The sequence below is a fragment of the Falco cherrug genome, chromosome 16 (genome assembly GCF_023634085.1).
Source record: "Falco cherrug isolate bFalChe1 chromosome 16, bFalChe1.pri, whole genome shotgun sequence".
NCBI classification, from domain to species: Eukaryota; Metazoa; Chordata; class Aves; order Falconiformes; family Falconidae; genus Falco; species Falco cherrug.
Window position 1 is genome coordinate 3,234,607 of NC_073712.1, and position 18,929 is coordinate 3,253,535.

General features: G+C 45.9%; 1 protein-coding gene across 5 annotated transcripts; it reads right to left on the bottom strand.

Moving 5' to 3' along the window:
- Positions 1-6,880: 6,880 nt before the first annotated feature.
- Positions 6,881-18,580, bottom strand: LRIF1 (ligand dependent nuclear receptor interacting factor 1). 5 transcript variants are annotated; one of them, XM_055728077.1, is made up of 5 exons: positions 18,397-18,547; positions 17,398-17,706; positions 11,456-12,968; positions 9,652-9,930; positions 6,881-8,415 (listed from the first exon to the last, which is right to left on the bottom strand). In XM_055728077.1, exons 3-5 carry the CDS (start codon positions 12,953-12,955, stop codon positions 7,939-7,941), a joined length of 2,256 nt encoding a protein of 751 aa, XP_055584052.1. In that variant the 5' UTR covers positions 12,956-12,968; positions 17,398-17,706; positions 18,397-18,547; the 3' UTR covers positions 6,881-7,938. The 5 variants fall into 5 exon arrangements, with proteins under 5 accessions (XP_055584052.1, XP_055584054.1, XP_055584053.1 ...); XM_055728079.1 differs by having other exon boundaries at positions 18,330-18,455; XM_055728078.1 differs by lacking the exon at positions 18,397-18,547 and adding an exon at positions 18,247-18,390.
- Positions 18,581-18,929: the final 349 nt, after the last annotated feature.

Consider the following 18,929-nt stretch of genomic DNA (forward strand, 5'->3'; position numbering starts at 1 on the left):
AGGAATGGTGCAGCAGCGGCAGAAACCTGCACAAGCTGCTCCAGGGTCCAACCGCCCCACTCTGAATCCCTCCCTCCGGTTTGGGCGGTGGGACAAGCTCACCCAAGGGTCCGCTCACAGCAGCCCCATTGCACAAGTCTAGGAAGCGTCAGACTCCGCAGCCCGTGTCCTGTTCACACTTCCAGAAGCGCATAGAACAGCCTGTCCTCATAGCCTTGATGTCCCCAGTGCTCCCTGAGAGCCTCCAGCCCACAGCCAGCTGCTCGTCCCTCCTGCTGCTTCCCCAAGCTGTCGGACGGCGCTGGCAGCACCCCAGCCTGACCCCACCGTGGGTCAGCGGGCTCCAGAGGTTGAGCTTCACAAGGCTCTCGGGGTTTGACACCCAGATGCGTGCCAGGGTGCTCATACCGAGCGTTTTCATAGCAACAGCCTCCCACGCACAACAGTTGTGTCCAGACCAAGCCAGAAGCCTTAAAAATGCACATTTGCTCCAGTTCTGCCAAAGCACAGCAAAGAAAAGGGACATTTGATTACACACAGACCTAGAGAATCCATGAGGAACAGCTGCCTTCGAGCCCTGCTTAGCAGGAACAGCTCAGCTCCCGTCCTACGTTATTGCTCAAGTCTACAGCTACATAAGCTCCAGCACGCACTCCCGCACCAACACAGCTTGTGCTGACTTCTTCCCCTCCCTGGAGGGGCAGGTAAAGGACCAGGAGAGGAATTTAAGCCAGAGGCCTCCTGGAAATGCCAGCAGCTGCCCTGGGAAACTTCTTTCTCCCAGATTTAAAGCTGGATGTCTCCATCAGTGCTTTACTCGCGCTTGCAGCCTGGTTCAGCCCAGGGCGCAGACAATTCGCGTTGTGAAAACAAGTTTTGGAGCAAGAAACCTGCCAAACTACTGAAGCCAGCGGAGCAGGAGGAGAAGTAGATACTCTTACCATGGAAGCAGAGACCCCAGGGGCTCTACAGCTTGGGGAGGATTTCCCCAAGCATCACACTTCAGCTGCTGATGGATCCCTAGGGATCGGGGCCTCCCTGCAGGTTCCACACTTGGCCAAGTGCTTTCTAACAAGGCAACATGTAAACCCCAGTTTCTGGTTAACTGCTACAACGCAGAACATGTAACATTTCATCTAGCAGAAACCTTTGCCTTCTTTCAGTCTCATTAGGCAAATTGTTTACCCAGGAGATTGTCAGGACAGTGACGAAGTGCCGTGCATTGCAGGGCCAGGGCTCTGCCGGGAAGGAGGGAGGAAGCCCTTTTACTGGTACAAAACAGGGGGAAGCAAAACCCCCATTTATCCATTCAAGCAGCTTCACAGGGCTTTTTTTCCCCCCTCTCTTTCTCCTTGGCACCTGGCATCACCTTCCTCCCTCTCCCCTGTGAACCGCTATCAAGCGCAGAGGTTGCTCCTGACAAGCACCAGGCAGGCTGTCCCCTACCCCAGAACCCCCAGGTATCTCTGCACTAACACCACCGCCATGAGCCAGCCAAACCCAACCAACACGTGGGTAACCAGCAGCCTGAGCTCCAGCAGGAATCCGAGTCCTACCCAAAATAGCACATTCCTGAGTTTGCAGCTAATAACCCAGCACCCCTCCCAACCACCCCATGCTCCCCCACCAGCTCAGCACCGCTTGCTAGGTTTCTTGCTCATCTGTAGATCCACAGAAGCTCGACAACAGAGCACCAAAGTCTTCTCTGTTTAACAACCTCCTCAATGCTGAGGAAACTCCCCTCCTCCTCTCCCACCCCTCACCAAAAGGACAGGGATGAGCAGCACCCAGGAACACTCCACACTCCTGACTGACCACTCCAGAGTTACAGGCCCCCATTGAATCCACCCCTCTTCCCCCACAGCCCCTGCAGTCCCACCAATGCAGAAGCGCAATTCTGAGGGCTGCACCAGGTCCTACCTCTCCTACTGAGGATTTTTTGGATGGTCAATGCCTCTGCAGAATGTTGGGCACAATCAGACTATGCCAGCTGAGAAAAGCCTGAAAGCTCAAGCAGTTGACCCAAGGATCCATTTCCCTCGCTGCTACAGGATTTATAGGCCCCTGAGGGCACTCACACCCCTCAATTGCCCTGACCAGCCTCACCTGGGACCCCCTCATATACTCTGCCCATGGCCCAGGAGCACCATGTAAGCTCAGGCTGAAACACCCAGTCCTGCTCTGATCTATGCTGTGAGCAGATGTGCCTTCAGCTCTACCCCGGCTTTATTTTGTGCACAGGCCTCAGACCTAGACTGCAGGCAACTGTCCTCCAACCTCATCTTCCCCTTGGACCTCAGCTGTGCAGCCAGTCCTGTCCCCAGTCCCATCTCTACTGCTCCTGGCTGAACATCTTGGACAGACCCAGAACTTCATTCATGTCACTTTGCCTGGGGCTGTCCATGGACCCCGTTACCACCAGCCTGCTCTGCCTACCTGGCCCAGCTCCCTGTTGGCAAGGGCACTGCCCGTGCCCAGGTGGCCCCCAGCTCATCCTTCCCTGGGGGGCAGCCCCACTCCTGCTGCTCCCCAACAGGGTGAGATGTTTCAGTCAATCCCCGTTGACTCAACCAGGGGCAGAGAAGGAGCAAGTTCATCAGCATCTCCATGTCAAAGAGTGGCTGCATTCACACCTCTTGTCCATGCCAGGTCCTGTGAACTTGCTCCTCCTCTGCCCCTGAGCAGTAAACTTACAGGCTTGGGCTAAAGAAACAGCCACCTAAATGACACCGGTGTCTTCCTGTGAGACCCTAATGGAAGACAGGGCTGGCTTTGTCACCTGCAAGGTGGCTCTATGGTACCACTCCTGAACGGAGCCCCACACCCTGCTGCAAGGGCACCAGGGGTGGCGGCACCTGCAGCTGCTGAACCCTGGAGGTGAAGCATGCCAAGGAGGCTCAGCCTTCTTGCTAAGACTGACAGGAAAGCTAACATAAGACAGCTACTAAAAATGAGAAAAGCCTGTTGGAATGCCACCAGCCACTCAAATTCTTGGTGAGTCCTCACCCTGCCCTACCACCCGGACCTCAGGTTTGTCAGATTGCGTTAACACTTGCCATGTGTGTCACCTGGAATGTTTCCAGGGATGGGGCATCCACAGCCTCTCTGGGAAACCTGTTCCAAGGGTTTCATGACCCTCCATCGTAAAAAACTTCCTTAAATCTAGCCTGAATCTACACTCTTTTAGTTTAAAACCATGAGCCCTTGTCCTATCCCTACAGGTCCTACTAAAAAGTCTGTGCCCGTCTTTCATATAACCCCCTTTAAGTACTGGGAGGCCACTATAAGGTCCCCCTGGAGCCTTCTCTTCTCCAGGCTGAACAACCCCAACCCTCTCAGCCTGTCTTCATAGAGGTGTTCCATCTCTCTGATCATTTTTGTGGTCATTTTTGTGATCATTATGTCTCTGTACTCTTTCAGGTATCCCCTGCTGCCCTCCATTCCGATTTCCTTCCCCGTGCTGGTCTCTGAGGGAAAGGCAGTGATGGGTTGGATGGATCTTCAGACCACTTCAGCACTGTGGACTTAAAATTTTCTGTCTTGCTTTTGAAAGCAGCCTCATCTCTCTTCCCATCTGCCAGAAGCTGTCTTCAGACCGCACTGTAACTGCTCCGCACCTCCCCGATCCACCACAGGACAGGCAAGGCTCTGCCAGATCCAGCCCTGGTATGTGCTCGCGCTGCCAACCGTGCCATCGGACATTGGTCACAACGTGTCCACTCCAATCACACAACTGCAGGAACTCTGAAGTCAGCTCCACTGTCCAAGACAGTTTGAAAGCTGAGCCTGCACATCCCTGATGAGGCGCACCCGCAGCATCACTGGTTCTCTAGGACTCCTGCAACCCCACCCCCTGCAGCCAAGTGCTGGCTTGCAAGGAAAAAACTGGACCTGGCGGAGTCCAGGGTGCCCAGCTTCCTGGTGGCTTCTCACACTAAATAAGGTTGAGTCACCATCCCTGGAGGTATCTGAAAGACATGTAGATGTGGCAGTTAGGGACATGGTTTAGTGGTGGTCTTGGCAGTGTTAGGTTTATGGTTAGGCTCGATGATCTTAAGGGTCTTTTCCAGCCTACATGATTCTCTGATTCTGTAAATGGCTGGGACAGACCTCTGTGAAGATTTGAGTCCTCATACAGAAATGCTGGTGCTGTGTTGGGTTGTCCTCTAGCTGAACAGTAACAGCTTCCCCATGGATAGTTCTGGCCAGATACTCCAGGTCACAAGGTGAGGCTGATGTTGGCAACGATCATCTTTGCTTGCCAAACCATTTTGTCCAGCATTTGCTGCCACCTTTGCTCTTTGGACCCAGAAATTCCTAAAAGGTCTTCTACTGATTCTTCCCCAGTATTTGCTTGAAAAATTTAATTTGTAGCCTAAATCTCTGGTTTTCATATCACTACGTGCTTCACACAACAAGCAAAGCATGTAACTGCAGTGCCTTCTGCCAGCCACGGCTGCACATAGGTACGGCTGCCAACAGCCGGCACCCCGGCATCCAGCCAGCGCTCCCAGGACTCTGCTTCTTCGTCACAAACTCATAACGGATCACAGCAGCTGAAGGATGAACATTTGCAGAAATAATGCAGAAAAACAGAATCCGTGCTACAGATGACATGTCTGGATGAGCTGTTCCAACAACCCACAAGGTTCTTGGCTGTTAGAAGTCCCTTTGCTCCTGCCATTGGCACAATGGTCCCACACCAGCGCACCAAGGGGCTTCCCTTGGCTCTCAATGATCCTCCCAACTGCACACTGATGTTGTTCCAAGAATGACTCCTCTTTCTCTTCCATCTTTCTCTTTTATCTTCTTAGCTCGACTTTGTCTTTCTGAGTTGCGCCAAGTGTCTTCCACTAGACCTCAAGGAAATAGCCCATTCACTTTTTTCCACCAAATCCTACCGATCATATTTCTGCAAAACCTTGCCATGAGGACTCTCCTCCAAATTTTCAGTATCTTGTCACTGTCTCTAGAGAAGACAGGCTAACGGACTACTTTGCTAGCGTAAAAGAGGTTCTGGAAGAAAGAAGATGGTGTGTCACAGAATGCCCAGTCTGGGATCCTCCCAGCAAAAGGAGAGGATCAGTGAACTCGGCTTCATTAGTTTCTTTGAAGATCACTGGAAAATAGAAGTCTTCTGGAAAACAGATGAAAGTCTTCTGTCAGAAGACAGTCACGACAGGTGAGTGATGTCTGCTGGAGAAGTATCGCAACAGGTGACTGCAGCACCAGACACAAGACACAAGGCTGCCACTGTCCCCTTTCTACTGCTGCCCCATCACCGTGTCTGGCTGGGGTGGAGTGAATTTTCTTCATAGCAGCCCACGTGCTGCTGTGTTTTAGATTTGACGGAAGACAGGCAGACAGCCTTGGTGGACACACCAGTGCCTCGGCTGTTGTGGAATGGTGCTTGCACGGCACCAAGGATTTCTCTTTTTCCTCACTCTGCACCCCTCCCGGCAAGGAGGCTGGGGATGGACAAGCTGCGAATGGATGCAGCCAGGGCAGGGATATTCCGTGCCATATGATGTCACACTCAGCAAATAAAAGCTTAACGAAAGGAAGAGGATGCAGAGACATTTATTGTTCCATTATCTGTCTTCTCCTGGTAAACATGGATGCTGAGACCCAGGAGATGGCTGAACACCTGGTGCTGACAGCACACAGTGATTAAATTCCTTATTTTGCTTTGCCTCATACACCTCTTGATTAACCTGTTAAACTGTCTTTATCTCAATCCACAAGACTTGCCCATCTTCTATCTTCTCCCCATCCTGCAGGAGAAGGGAGCGAGCGAGCAGCTGGGTAGGTGCTTGGGAGTTGGCCAGGATCAACCCATCACACCCAAAGTGGGGAATATTCCAATTTTTCACACAAAACTATTACCTCCTCCCTACCAACCTTACTCAACGGGCAAGGCAAATATTACCAAATATGGCCAAACTTAGACTTTTTCACTTCCTGGGACAAGCACAGACGAGACTACCAACAGACATCTTCCTCACTGGTTTTAACGGCTGCTCAAAAAAAATCATCACCTCCCATAAATCAGCCTCTTTGCTTTGCACATCTACTAATACAGAACACACAACAGCTGTGCACACCCACTCTGTCAGCGGCTCGGCCTGTCAGGCTGCAGGTCACTGGTCCAACCAACAGAGTCCTCTCCTTGTGCTCAGCCATCTCGCACATGCCCCTTGCTCCATGATCCTTGGGCTGCATGGTAACGTGGGTCATCAGGCCCAATTCAGCCACATCGCTCTCCCTGCTGTGCATCAGCCCTTCATTAGGTGTCTGTCACCCTATGCTAACCCACGGGATTTCAGTCCAAAACACTCACTCCACACAGTGAACCCACAGATGCCCGTAATATCACCTGTACTTGCTTGCTCGACCACAGGCACTTGCCTCTTCTTCAGTAATCTCAATCATTTAAGAGTTTAGTTCCATTATATACCTTCCTTCTTCACCCACCTTTGCGTGTTTGGTGTATCATCTTCTCCCACACCTGGTCTATCTCAAGCTCTTCATAGCACAGACCATCTTTTTCTTCTCTCGTAAAAGGCTGTCCAGGCTCTCTAATCCACCTGAGTTTTTCACACTGTCAGGACACATATTAACAAGGAACACGGGGCTGATACAGTCTATGGGGCTCTCCGAAGACACCTCCAAAGAAACATCCTTCCGCACAACCCCATAGATACACTAGGCATCCATGTAATAATAGAGATAAACCTTGCAGATGTAAATTTCATTAAAATACAGAAAATAAGAATAGTAGCAAACAGTCTCCTGTCAACAGAAATCACCCATGGAGTTCTACAGGGATGGGTGATGTTGAATGTAACCATAAACAGACAAGAACAAACACAATGACAAATTCTGTTGGCAAAAGTTATTGATGGCTGTAACAATAAAGACTGAAGAGCTGCTGAAGGGTCTTTCCAGGATTCAGTGACATGGACAACAGAGGATCGTGAAAGACATTGTACAAACACAGGACAGAATATGCTGGGGAAATACAGTACAAAGATCTATAGAAATCATAATGGCAAAGACATTTTGAGCAAATATTCTCTCCCACAATGCAAAACTAAGGTAGCACCAAATGAAGGCAGCAAGAGACATGTTCAAATGGCAACTGAACAAATAAATGGAAAAGATGCTCATCAAAAGTTATTAAAGATACCTCTCCTGAATAAAGAAAGATGCCTTTTTTGCATCAATAAGTTATTATTCAACATAATTCTGTTTAAAAAATATACACACATCCCACACACACAAATAATCCCAACAACCAAACTTCAGCAGTGCACAGCTGGCAAAGGCCTTACAAAGGCTTGTAACAGTAAACAACATGTATCTAAACTGTCAGCAGGGGTTTCTACTGCTTCCATCTTCACATCTGTAAGAAGTTTTGTATAAATATCTGCATCTTACTGCCTAAAGTCTAATTCCCAGGTCACTTAAACAGCATGTATTAAACACTAATCATTGGCCTTTAATAACAATTGATAGTTCTCAGGAGCTCATAAAAGTTGCCACACACATTAGGAAAACTAACAAAAAAAAAAATCTACAGTTGAGGTTTGCATTGTACATTCAGTTTCTAAGAGACAGGCCATGGAATTCCAAAGTGGGAAAGTTTATTTGCTAGGGCTAATACAGAAACTCCTCAATTCAAAATATAGAGAATACATTAACAAAAATTCCTATCTTCTGCATTCTTTCATACATGTAATGTCCCAGAAGCAGAATGTGATGGTCCAAGTCTTTCATTTCTAGTACGTAACAAGATACTTGTACGTTTCTAAATACATACACACTATAAATTTCATTAAGATCTTCCATCCACCAGAAAAAATCAGGTTTGTTTAAACAAGGAATTTCTTCCTGAAGTCACTGAAATGAAGATGAGTATGGTCCAGATCACCAGCTTCAGTATTTCAACTCTGCTGCATTTTTTTTACGTACTTCTTCAAGTGCTGCTTCTCGTTCTCTTAGAAGCTGTTTAAGTCGTTTTATTTTTTCATCCCGTATTGTTTCATCCAAATCTGGTGGAGTCAAAGGGAAAGCATCATTTCTAAAAGAACCTTCAGGAACTGAAGCATAAACCTCACCAGACACTAAAACTGGAATATTTAAGTCTGCAAGATCACTATATTGACCGTATGGGTCTGGCTCAGAGTCCTTCCCTGGGGATGATGTGACAAAGTCTGTGGAAACACTGTGCTGTGATGAGACTGGTGGAGGTGAAACACTTTTGTTGAGTACACCAGCACCTGAGCTGATATTTTCTGAACTTGGACTTGCGGTTGATTTGACTGAAGTCTTCCTTCTCTTTCTGCTGTCTGACAGTGGTGAAGGTTTTATTTTTCGTTTCTTAGTCAACTCCTCTTCCAGATCCACAATCACCTGTACAGTCAAGAAACATACAAAATACACTTCTGTTAAACCGATCATCATTCTACATTATAACATCACAGTTCACTAAGCACCAATTACAAGTTATAGTAATTCTAAGAGGCTTGCAACAAATATGGAAGACGCTTCTTTTAGCAAATTGAGCAAACATACTTCTGTGTTCTGTATTTTTCTAGCAAAGATTCCCAGTTAAAAATTCCAGAACACTGAATTCCTTCCTTAGTCAACAGCACACTTCTGCCTTTCCTGTGCATACCTATGATCTCCCGCTGCTGCTTCAGTTCTTTAACTGTAGCGTAAGACAAAAAATTCTATCTAACTTGACGGGAAAATTAAAAATGTAGAAGAATTTTTCATGCTTACATTTCCAAAAAGCTTAAACATTAGCAGTAAACGAGACTGCAACCCTCACAGCTGTTTTGTTATCTAAATGTTAATGTAGCTCATTAAAAGCAGCCCGTAGATCTGCTCAAACCAGGGCTCTTAACACAGAACTATTAAAACCTGAGAAAACCTTTGACTGGGTAGATTCATACAAATGGAAATTTAGAACACTATGGCTGAACAGAACTACTCTGGATGGATACAATCATTTTAATATAAAGACTTTTGTAACCCTAAAAATTAGACAGGTACACAGCTAAATTTCTTTTAATAAAATCACACATGACTAAGTGGATACCGTTCTTCGGAAGTCAGCCACACTCAGTCATGTGAGTGACTGAAGTGCCTTGACATAATGGCACTTGACTGATTTTTCAAACTCAAGGCTAAAGCCACACAAGAGATTATTCTTCTGTTATTCTGCTTATATCCACTGCACTACTGGATAAACCTAACTGTTTGCAGAAGGCTAAATATAAATCAGGATGCAGAGGTATGGTTTCTGTTCCAATAAAGACTTCCTCTTTGACTATTCAAACCACCACTACAGAGGGTCTTCTTCAAAGCATTTGTTCCTCCAATTTCCCTCAGTGGAACCCAGAAAAAAAGAATAAAAATTCCTACGTGGTACTCAAGCTGTACTGAAATCACACAAGTCTGTTGCAGTACACGAAGAAGTGCTAGGAGCAATTCTCACAGGAACCACTACAATTACTGAATTGCCCTGATGAATCCTGAGGTAGGAGGGTCCAAATAAACACGCAGCTCTGTACTAACCATATATATGCTGCTTCCTGAATACGTTGCATTATACATGTTAGCACCGAAAAATTTCCAAGATACCTTTTCCTCTTTAACACATTCCCGATGTTGACTTATTACTTCCACATCTAATGATGATGAACTGCAAGAATCATTTTCCCTTTTCAAGCTGTTACTGGAACAAACTCTTTCTTCTGGTGTCTCACAGGAGGTCCTTAATGGTATTCTCCTAAGGTATACTCTCTCCTCCTTAGACAGACCAAATTTTTTCCTTAATTCCAAGTACTGTTTCCAATGTGGCTTCTCTTGGTATTTGATTTGAATAACCTTTCTCAGTGAATCCATCTTTTCACACTGGACCTGAAATACAGAAACAGTGAAAGCACCATCAAACACTCTCTCTCCCCATGTCTATAAACTAAAAACTAGTTACTAGAAAGGCTGGTGAAACTTTGTTTTTGTCTGCCATTCTCCAAGAGTTACATTTAACACAGGTAAGCCAATTTTGAGAAATTATATACATAGTATCATAGGTCTAACACTCTCGTTAGTTAGTTAAAACCCTGAGTACCTTGTGGAACATCCAGAAAATGCACAGTCCAACTAGTAAACCACAGAAGTAAACGAAGCAAGAAAGGAATCACCTATTCTAAAACTTCAAAAAACGAAAGGAAGGTGATGGAAGATCAGATGGCATCTTTGCAGTGCCACTTTCAGGCTGCTGAATGCATTTCATATATGCACTGTCAGTGACAATACCAACCCAGCGCTACCAAGCACCTCTTGTACCTAACCTCACCATGACTTGAGCTGTTCCTGCCTTTCAAGTTCCATCTCACACCAGCCTGTCGGGCAATCCATGGGCTTGCAAATTTACAAAGTGAAAGCAGCAACCTTTTGATATGCTATTTTTCACAGAGTTTAAAGCAAATGAGAATGCTAACACTCGGCATCACACAGCACTAAGGAAAAAAAAGCCCATTTTAACCATTTTACATGTGAGAAGCTATCAAAAAAAGAGAACCTACAGTCTACTGCAATGATTAAATATCTAAAATTTGCACAAATATGTTTAGCTGACATCCATCTTCTGCCTGGTCAACACAAGCAAGCATACTTTTCTATCTGGAAGCAAATTCATTCTGGCCTGTTGAGCAACTGAAAACTTGATCTACAATCCTTCATGGGTACAGTTTGTGGGATTTAAGGCCAAGGACTTTCTACATATTTTTGATGTTATGATCTCAAGAATACATAGGTCCAGCTTGAAGGGGGAGAGCCATGAAAGATCTCAAGAGTTTCTTCTGCCTGCCTGACATGAAACCATGAGTCAAAGGAGGTGGATCCCTCCCCTTCATGGCATGAAAGGAAGGAAGCGCAGCTCCTGCCTTTGGCTGTCTGAGCTAACGGAGCCTAGAGCTCACTCAGTGTAAGACCAGAGTTCACCTCTGGATGACAAACACTGCTCTTCCACCTGGTTTTCCTCTTGCCAACTTCTCTACTTACATCACACCTACAACACAGTCAGCGGCTGTGCTGTGAGAATCTGGCATCAACCTCAGAAAGCAAGCAGCTCCCAGAGCTCAAACAATGAATAACCTTCCTACAGTTTCAGTTATTACCAACAATTTACCTTGTGAGGAGATAAAAAGTCATATTTTCCCTGCCCCTTTCTTTTCTTTATGCATTTTCTCACTTGCATGATGCAATCTTACCGTAAAAGATCATTTACTGACTAGAATCACACTTTAGATGAGCAATTCTAATGACAGGATACCTGGTTACAAAAATCTGTGAATTTATTAATAGCCATTTTATTCAAATAGAACCAGGACCACGTAACAACTTAGCAAAGACTAAGATGGGCACGTTTGGAGACAGTTACCTTTTGCCAGTCTTCACTGAAAGCACACTCTTGCTTAGACTGAGGTAAAACAGCACTTGCTGCTTTGGGGGAGTGACTCTTTTCTTTGCCATTTTGGCATACATTTTCTTGTGTCCCTACTGCTGTAATAGGGGTCACTCCACTTGAAATGCTCTTGGTGAAGGGCAAACTCTTTCTCTGGTTAACAGTGGAATTCTGCTCATTAGTACTTGGTGCCACCAGAGCTGCAGGTGCAGAATTTAAATCATTTCTTAAGCCAGATGGTGAAGAATTTTTTGAGTTTGCACATGTTTTTGGATCTTTCTGAGGCAGCACCATTCCTTTGCTTTTTGACAAAACCAGCTTCACTACTTTATTGGTTATTTTATTAACTGCAGTAGAATCAATTAGCTTGGATGTCTCCTTAAGTGAATCATCAGAAGAGGAACATGCTTGTTTGTCAGCTTGGGCTGACAGATCATCAGAGCCTCTTTTGGTCAACAAATACACCTTCCCATTGTACATGACCAGAGCATTATCTTTAAAAGGTGTGATTTTGGTTTGGCTTCCACCAGGACCACTAGAAGAGAGTGGTAAAATATTTGCAGAGTTAGCTTCTACATTCTTCATGTCTGACAAAGTTTTCAAGATCTTAGAAGCCATATTATTCGATGACTTTACAGGAATAAGGCAAGGCGTTGATGACTGTGGAGTTTCTTGCACAATCCATTTCATTGGAGTTTGCTGGCACTGCTGACCATCAGATGTTACTGTCTCAGGAGAACAGCTATTTCCCGTTTGTGTAGCAGTCATTATTAATGTTTTTGAAACTTCTGTGGCAGGTTTTGAGCAAATGGCTTGCAAACACTTGGGAAACACTGTTTTCACTGTGTTCACTGGTGACACGTAAATAACAGTCGGCATTTTTTTACTGTCAGCTCCTCCAGACACATTCGTTGCTGCAGCTGCAAGTATTTTTTGCTGTATTGCAGGTGGCAAAAAAGAAGCTGGGACATATTTCACTTCTGCATCAGCTGGTATCTGGAGGTGGTGGCCAGAGGGCAGTATTGGAGATTTCATAGAAACTGGAAGAGTTTTTGTGTTTACCAACATGTATGCAGTGTTACTCTGGTTAGATGAACTTGTTACAGCAATGTTCTGCAAAGACAGTCTATCAGCTGAAACACAGCTGCTCTGGATGTTAGCAGCTGATTTTGGAACTGAGCTTTCTTTTTCAGAACCTGCCCTAACGCTTTTGGTTTTGTCTGATTTTCTTGTAAGAAAAATGTTTCCAGAATTAGGAGACTGAAAAACAGGTATCTTAACAGATGAAGGTGCAGTAGTATTGGCAAGCTGTGTCTTAAAAGTAAGATGGACCGGACTACAAATACTCGCTTTAGAATTATTTGGCATGGCTGAAGACTGAACTACTGGCACAAAGCTCCCAGAAGATTTAGAAATTGGAAGTAATTTCAGAAGGTTTTTTCCATCGGGTCCCGTCGTCTGAACTACTCGGTACATACAGCCTGCAATGCTTAACAAAACAAAGAAAAGAGAAATGAAAAAGAAAAACGAAAGATAGCATAAGTGAACACACCATAGATATTTTAATTAATGTGCATCAGTGAATCGTATACCCAGCACTGCTATACCTTAGAGGCAGGTTACCTACTGAAAAATGCCAATCTGACCTTCAGGGAACCTCGCTGGCATCTACTAAGTACACATTTTGGGTTAGCATTTCAGAATACCACAGACTAGCTGAAAATAACATCCAACTTTTACATCACAGGGTAGCAAGAAATGGCATCCTTTTCAGATAAAAATAAGCTAAAAGACCCAAGAGAACACCTTTACATTATTCTCCTCTTCTGCTTACAGAGTCTTTTTGAAAAAGGAAAACATTATCTCCAGATTTCATAGAGAAGCCATATTTTTTGCTTTCCCATCTCCCTGTTACTATTAATGTCCCTACTTAGTGCTATGAAATGCGAATTCCAGGAAGGCTTCAAGAAAATACAGGCAGAGTAGTTGCACGGCAAGATGGAAGCAGAAATTACTCAGACACATATATACAAAAAAGAAATTAAGATGCAGAATACATTTACTTTGTGGAATAGGATGTAGGGTGACCAGCTCATATACCTACATCTCACCTGCTCACTCATTCTTTAGGCAGATATAGACTACAAAGATGTATAGTCTTAATCTTCAAAGAGATTAAAAAAAAAAAATGCTATCAAGGTATATACATTTATGAGAACAGAAGTCTAAGTCCAGGAAGGAAAAGCCTTCAAAAATGAGGAGGAACACATGGAAACAGCACCAGTGAAATGTGAAGAGTAAATACAGATTTTTGCAGGCGAAGGTAGGACCTCAAAACAGCAGAGAACTAGGACCTTGTCAACCCAAAAGCTGTGACTGCTTCAAATGCCAAGATTTTTCAAGTCCCTTGCAAGACAGAGAATCTTTCCCTCTTCAGGTGAGTTTGCCCAAATGTAGGCACCTTGCCCAAAGAACTCCTGGACTCTCAGAACAACCTAATGCCCAAAGCACTGCAGAAGCAACAGGGCACATTGAGACAGACATGATCAAGAGAGTTTCCCTCACTAGTAAAGAAGAGACCAAATGAACTGGAAGCAGGTTTCACAGTCTTGACATCAGATCCGCAATGATTAAAGAAGCTACCAACTCCACTTTCAGTCACCAAGAGCATTCTAGCTCTGTCCCATTCATTTCCTACATCAATTAAATGCATCGAGAACACAGACATGAGATTATTTCCCAGTCCAGATGACATCAGTACTGTGTTCTGTTCACTGTCAAGTAGTTTTGAAACACTGGCATTTTTTCTGGCAGTGAAGCGTTACAGTTTGGGCTTCCAGCTCAGCTCAGAATAAAGTGATTAGGAGATATGCATCCCACCGTTGTATCTGCTCAAGCAGTCAGTCAAGACATTGCCTTTTCCCATCAAGTGAGAAGTCACAAGGATGCTCTTCACTCCCAGAGTTGCACAGTTCCTGCTACCATCTTGATGGTCAACAAAAATAACCATGCTATTGTCTGTCTAAAACATAAATGCTTTAGACATGCAGAGCTTTCCTCACTGTAACCTTAGAATTAACTCCCACGTCCAATATTTTCGCACAATGCCTCATTTCTATGCAAGCTGCGTGAAAATGCAGGTGTTTACGTGATTTATCAGTTGTGGCAGCAGTAGGCAGGAAATTCCACAATACTTTTGTTTTTAAAATAACGTACCAAAAATGAAAACACAGGCAACATACCACATGGTTCCTAGTGGAAGCTGCCATCAGAGGTGTTAGTAGTAAAATGAAGTTGGATATTTTGGAATCAGAAATGATAGCTGAGAAGGACTAACACTGAAGGGTAAAGATCTTAAATAAATACTTTTGCTTAAACAAAGAGCAACTAGAAATATTGATATGTTTAGACTTAATTAAAGAAGAAAAAGACTCACTTTTGGAGCCACTTTAAACCGCCTAGCACTACCGACAATGCAGAATTAGGAGGACCAACACTGAACTCCTGGACAGCTTTTCACGTCTGTATCTATCATATGCTCTGAATCTCTCAATGCTTCTTTAATAACACCATGATCTACAAACTCGGTTTTTCTTCTGTATTTACAGATTAATATTCTGAAGGCAAATTCAGAAGGAAATTTTCAGCAAGCTCCACACTACAGCTTCTTCAGAGCCAACAGGCACTTACATCCACTCAAACTAATTGGCACTGCAAATAAGCATCAAAGGGCAGAAGGAACCTCCAAAGAGGCACACTCCTCCACCTGCCAAAGCAAGGGCAAACCTCTAACTGTTGGGCAAGAGGAGGGGGAGCAGATCAGAGAGAGAGGAAGCAAGAAAAGCAGAGAAAGAGAGGTGAGACAGAGGATGCATTTCCACTAATATCTTCTTCAGCTGCAATGCCAGTTTCCTGTCCTCACCTCGCTCTTCTCATTTCTACCTTGAGTCACTGTTCACCTCCCTTTCAATGGACTCAAAAAAATGCTGGTTTTGACCTTGTGCTACAAATAGGATCTTTTAAGTAGGCTGGGGAATAAACCTTCTTTAAAAAATCCAGTTTGCCTGAACTCCCGATGATTCTGCTTTTCATGATCACAGAAGACAACCGTAGCTTGTCACACTCTATGCAAGAACAGCAAGAACCCCCAAAATAACATTCTTCTGGAAAATAGCATTCTTTTACTTGAAACTAATAGCTGGTACTCACAAGATTGTGGAATTACAAAAATCTAAATGATAGACACAAAAGAAGGAAAGGAAACGTTCAGATGAGATACTGAGAAGTTGTATTCACACGTATTTACTCAAACATCTAAGGAGGAGGAAGGGAAGATGTCATTGCCAAAGTTTTTAGACACTTTTGCTATTTCAGATAAGTTGAAAAAGCTTCACCCTACATAACTCACATCACTAAAAACTCTTCCAGGTGACACAAAGAAATAACCAGGGCTGACGTTTCATATTACCAAAATAAAATAAAGGATTTTTGGTTTTCACATAGGCTCCCGAGTGATGAAGAGGGGGTCTAGAAAGTAATTAATTCACTCTGCAGGCCACTGTTTCTTTGAAGCATATGTTTTAAGGATTCCTTAAGCAGAGTGAAAATATCTTTCCATCAGCATCGCTCTTTAAGAGTGTCAGATTAATTTAATTTAAGAACAGGTTAATTTCTTTTCCTAAAAAAAGTAATAACAGGAATTCCATAACTCATGCCAAGTTGTACATGGGGACCTTTCCCACAATTATCAAAGTAGTTTTCTTTCTTCTCTTCATACTCCTTCACTTCCCTACTCCACAAATACAAACCTCCTTAAATCTCATATATGAACAACAGAAGTATCTCCAAGCATTAGGACACTTTAGCAAGGCAAATCCATAAACAGAACTTGAGGGAATTAAGTTCATAGAAGAAAAAAAATAAAGGAAAAAAGAAGTGGTGGGCTGGTAGAAACCTTATCTAACATCACCATAGAAACAATCAAATTCAGGTAGTCGGCTTTCTTTAAAAAAAAAAAAAAAATACATAGTTCTGTCACATTCACAGAGGGAACTATCAACTAGATAACACTTTTCTTGACCAAAAAGGGTCATTATTTCTTTAGGTAAATAGTCTGTATGGCCATACTGAAAGCTTCCTAGTCAACAACGGAAACAGCGTTAAGAAAGCTGTGCAAGCAGAAATAACAGGAAGAAACAGGAAGACTTATTTATACTAAGCGAGAAAAGTACAAGAACAGCCTACATTTCACTCAGTTGAAACAGAATTCCTGTCTTCTTCACTTACATGACTTCATCATTTAAAATTCTCATTCCATACCGTTCATTACTTTTACTAAGCAGCAGGCTCAAATAATGAAATATCGAGTATTTAAAAATTAATCTTCTGTCCATAATTTTTGCATTAACAGAAATATCTTCGGAATATTTTCAGTAAATAAAACCATTTGCCAAATCCATTGCAACCACAAGGGCATCCCAACCCATCACTGCAACAGAAATCACGATTGCACCATCTAAAAAGTAAATTGGTGGAGAAGAAAAAAGGCAGAAAGACTTGCTCAACCTGTAATTATACTTCAAAATTGTCAGAAGAAACATTTCCCTTTCAGCGCAAGCAAGCTACTTTTTAGTCTGCTTTTACTCCCAGCTACTACTTTAGAGACAACTTTCATCTTCTATAAATAAGAATAAATCAAACGGGGACTACAAGGAACTACAAAGTTCAGAGAACCAACTTAATTTATTTTAATGAGTTAATAAGTTAACTTTAATAAGTTAACTTTTACTATAAACTGGAAGCACACAACTAGGAATAGAGCAAAAATTAGTTGACTGTAATCCATATTTCTTTATATAGCCGTATCCCATCCACGTATTAGCTGAGTATGGTAACAAGGTATTTTTTGTTATTATTACCTGAAGGAAATCTGGAAATCTACGTTGAGTTTGCAAATGAAGCTGCAGAATTATGTCCAGAATTCAGGTCCAAGCCATTCGTAATGGCTTCAGGTTTTACTGTAATCCAGAAGCTTTCAACAACGGCAGAAGAAACATTTTCTGCCCGACAATAATTTTGTATGGGAACAGCTTCACCCGTTGTGGAACATTCCTCGGAGTATGGACAGTTATTCTAGGACGCGCTAACTGCCAGGAAACGGTCCCTGTTCTTTGTCACAAACCACAGCTCTACCAACCAGCGACCAGGGCCTCCTCCAGCTGTAAAACCTTCGGCAGAATCGCGGAGAACGTCAGCAGCGCAAAAACTCCAGCCCGCGGCCACAGCCAGCCCGCGCAGCCAACCCCCAGCTCTGCACCTGCAGCCGCGGCAACCCCAGAGCTCTGCAGACCGAACCACAGCTCCGGCGGCCGGCCCGGCCAAGCCCTTCTGCCGCCAGCGGGAACGCGCACACGGAGCAGCAGGTAGCCGTGGCGCCTCCCTTGGCACGGCTGGAGCTGGTGTCCTCGGGCCGGTGCCAGGCTTCGGCCGTGGTTTACGCCACGGTTGAACTCGCACGTTGGCGTCAAACCAATGCGCTGCCGGAGGCGGTGAAACCCCCGCACTCACCCTCCGCATGAGCCACGGGCCCCGTGGGGCCCGGCAGCATCGAGCCGGGCCAGCGCCACGTGCCAGGCACGAGGCCGGGAGGAGGCTGGGGGCTCCACCCGCGAACGGGGAGGCCGCCCCGCCCCGCCGGGCCCCTCCCCGCTGCCACCCCCGCAGCCCACCGGGCCCCGCCGGGGCGGGAGGAGGCGGTGGGGCCGTACCTGGCGGGTCTCGGCCGTGTCGGGCGCCGCCCGAGGGAAAGGCGGTACCGCGGCGGCCCGTCCGCGCGGCGCTGCCCGCCTACCTCTGCCCGCCGCCGGGAGGGGGCGAGCGGCGGGGCCGCCCCGCGCCGCCCAGGGCCCGGTACTCACAACTGCGTGGCGCTGCCCGGCCGCTCCTCTCGGCTCCGCGGGGCCCCCGGCGGGCGGCGGTACATGGCGCCGCGGCAGCGGGCCGGGCCTGGCTGCCCCCGCCGCGGGGGGCACGAGTGCGGCACCGGCTGCGGACAACGGCCGTGGCGGAAGGGGGCGGGCTGGGGCGCGGGCAGCACGTCACTTCCGCCCGCCCCGCCCCCCCGCCCCCGCCGCTCCCGCCGCTCCCGCGCGCCGCCCTGCCGCCCGCGCCAATCGGCGGCCGCTTCCTCCAGGCCACTTCCGGGAGAGAGCGGAAGTGGAGCGCGGCGCCGCCGGGCGGCTGCAAATGGCGTAGCGGCTTTCGGCGGCGCTTCCGGCTGATAACGGAAGTAGTTGGAGGCGGTGCGGGACTGCTTCCTGCCTGGCCGGTTTTGAGGCTGGAAATGGCCGGTTTGGGCGCCAGCGATGGCCCCCATCAGGGGAGGGGGCGGCCCCAGGCCCGGCCCCCGGCCCGGCCCCCCCTCGCCGTCACCCTGCGGGCGCTGGCGCCC

Excerpts from the sequence above, each read along its gene's own strand:
- LRIF1 (XM_055728076.1), bottom strand. The coding sequence starts at position 18,461 with ATGTACCGCCGCCCGCCGGGGGCCCCGCGGAGCCGAGAGGAGCGGCCG. Across the intron at positions 12,969-18,396 it reads CCGGGCAGCGCCACGCAGTT|CATTGCAGGCTGTATGTACC; the intron begins GTGAGTACCGGG and ends TGTTTTGTTAAG. Across the intron at positions 9,931-11,455 it reads TCAGTGAAGACTGGCAAAAG|GTCCAGTGTGAAAAGATGGA; the intron begins GTAACTGTCTCC and ends TCTGTATTTCAG.